The following is a 2997-nucleotide window of genomic DNA, read 5'->3' as shown; positions in this document are numbered from 1 at the left end:
GCAAAAACATAAATTTTAAAAACATAACAAATGAAAGCATAAAGTTTAAAATCTTTAAAACCAAACAGGACAGAAACAAGATTAGGGCCAGAAATAGATTGAACTGAGTGTGGCAGTACATACCAGTAACCTCAGCACCTGCTGAGGCAAGAGGATAAAAATTTAAGGCCAGCCTTGATTATATATCAAGATTGGGGTCAGCCTGGGCTACATGAGATTCTATCTCAAAAAGAGAGAGGGGATCAATTTACTCTATAGTGCAAGTGATATTTGCCATACTAAAACTAGATAATCATTTGACAAGATTAATTAAAGGCCATCCCGAAGCTTTGGGATAGTCTACATGTCTACACAAGACTGTTTGACTATCATAAAAATTAAAATAAATTTCTTCAAACCATCAAAAAAAAAAAAATTAAAGGCCATCCCAAATGCAATACTCTCAAGGGAAATAAAATGCAGCAGTTTATGTATCATAAAATCAGAACTAGCTCACCTGGCATGCACAAGGGTGTGGGTTCAATTCCCAGCACCATATACACTGGGTATGGTGGTGCACCCCGGTAATCCCAGCACTCCCGAGGTGGAGGCAGGAAGATCAGAAGGGCAAAGTCATCCTCAGTTACACAGCAAGGTCAAAGCCAGCCAGGACTACATCTAGCCCTGCCTTTAAAAGAACCCCAATGTTAACCCTCTCTCATAAATGCCCCTAACTCCAAATCACTAATCACACAAGACCGCCTTTGTAATGTCTAAACTTCATAATGAGAAAATAATAGCAGACCATATTATTTAGAAGCACAGAGGTAAAGCAGTTAAAAATAAAAATTTGGGAGACAGGGACCAGGCCAGGAACAACAGAAGCAATATTTAAAATGCTGTATTGTAAGCCTTAGAGAACTATTTGAATTTTTATGCTATATGCACATATTTATTATATTTAAAAAGTAAATCGTTGTAATAATAATGTTTACAGGTGAAAAATCCATGCTAACATAACCTACCTTGTCTCTCATGAGACCCTGAGAAGTCCATGCCAGGCTGTCTCTTCCAAACCCTCCACTTCCAATGGCCCCTGCATAGCCTCACACTGTATCTATGACTAACACACAAACCCTGTCAAAGCGAATTTAACTTCCCTCCCATTTCCAGCTCTGCTCTTGAAAGACTTTGGGCCAGGAAGAACATTCTTTGGCTCTTGTTACTTATCATCTAACATCTCTTTACTATTAACATGTCAACATTTGGCTCCAATCAAAGCCTTCTACATGAAGGATCTAAAATTTATATTCTTTACAAAGTCATATATGGAATAACCTCAGTCTATTTTTCCTGCCCCAAACTATTTAGTCATTTCTTCTGAAAACTCAGATACATGTATGTACACATGAAATGTTCAAACATTTGCTAAAGCCAGCATTTCTATCAAAATGCTAGTTTTAAATGTTAATCTCTACTTAGTTGGAAACACCTATTAAAAAGACCTACAGGACATGTAAAATTGACTAAACAGTTTAAAAGGCAGGCAGGCAGACAAGGCAAGTAGTATGTGGGCTACAATTTAGACACTGGAACAGCTAGGCATGGTGCACAGTGCTGTCATTCCAGTCCTTGGGAGACTGAGACAGGAAGATTTCAAATTGGAAGCTAGCCTTCTGATAAAGCCAGCCTGAGCTACACAGCGAGACCTTCCCTGTCTCCAAAATTGAAAATAAACAAACTAAATACATACATACTAAATAAGCAAATAAACCAGATCAGCTCAGAAAAAACAGTGAAGTAAAAATCTTTATTAAAGAATATGATATAACTTGGTAGAACAAAGTACTAAATCCAAAGAAAGCATTGTTTCTTCTTCATATTTTAAAAAGCAAGTCTGGTGAGAGCTTCTATCGCTTCCTCTCTCGAATACCACAAGCAAGTAAATGATATTCTTTCTGACCCCAAATTTCTTTATACTAAAGCAACTTTTTGTTTCTCACATTCATAGCTATTAAACATACAACCTTGGGAACCTTTTAAAAAAAATCTACGTAACAAATACTTGAGTTCATATTGTGTATCATATGCAGCCTCTGAAGACAGCAAACAAAACAAAAAGCCTTGTCCTCCTGCAGCCCGTGTTCTTTATGTATATGCACTGGGGAACAGAACATACCAGGGAAAAGAGGCAAATAGCTTATTACATACATGTTGTATGTCAGTTGGTGACAAATGATATGGAACAAAGTAAGGAGTCATCTTGAGAACAGGGGTTATGATTTTAAAAAGGCTATTTATTCAGGAGCCCTCATGGAAGTTACATTTCAGTCTACAGTTTTCTCTGACAAAGAGAAGTAACTAGCACCTAGGGAAGTTGTGGGAAGAAAGATTCCAGAGGGAAATAAAACTGGGAGGCCGTGGGAACAGGAAAGAATGCGGGTCTAATCATAAATGGCCTTGTAAGGACACTGGCTTTTCTCCTTTAGGGGATACAATAAACCATGGGAATGTTAGGAGCAACATAATTTTGAGCATAGGTTTTCAAGGTCCCCTCTGGTTGTATAGTGAGAGAGAATGTGGAAGCAAGGGTTGAGGCAGTCACCAGACTACCTCAAGAGATGAGGGGACCCAGCTGACAGTGGCAACTGGTAAGCCCACAGACTCAAGATATAGCTTGAGGTTAAAGCCAACAAGATTGACTGGATTTGGGATATGAAGTAAAGAAAATAGCTGTGGAAGACTTTAAGAATTTTACCCTAACTAAATTTAATTTTAATGTTTAATACAAGCTATGTTTTTTCCAACATTCCACAGACGTTTTTAACGAAAAACAAATACCTATCATAAATTAGACCATTAACTCCAAATTCCTTCAGTTTCCTTCTGTTTTCGGGATCATTGGTATCATCACCCCAGCAGAATATGACCAGTCCCTTAGCTTTGGCCTCTTGGATACAGGATGGATTTCAGAGCAGGTCTTCAGTATGGGCATTTATCCCCAGGAGGTTTTCAAAC

The 2997-nt window shown here is 38.1% G+C and overlaps 1 protein-coding gene across 1 annotated transcript in view; it reads right to left on the bottom strand.

The window, feature by feature from the left end:
- LOC103736120 (glycerophosphocholine phosphodiesterase GPCPD1-like) overlaps window positions 1-2997 on the bottom strand; it is a 17733-nt gene that overhangs the window by 5583 nt on the left and 9153 nt on the right. The window contains 1 exon segment of the mRNA XM_008835564.3: window positions 2821-2927. Within this exon segment, the coding sequence (XP_008833786.1) occupies window positions 2821-2927 (107 nt within the window).

Source organism: Nannospalax galili, unplaced genomic scaffold, assembly GCF_000622305.1.
Source record: "Nannospalax galili isolate Female #2095 unplaced genomic scaffold, S.galili_v1.0 scaffold1078, whole genome shotgun sequence".
Lineage (NCBI taxonomy): Eukaryota > Metazoa > Chordata > Mammalia > Rodentia > Spalacidae > Nannospalax > Nannospalax galili.
This window is presented reverse-complemented; position numbering and strand designations above follow the sequence as displayed.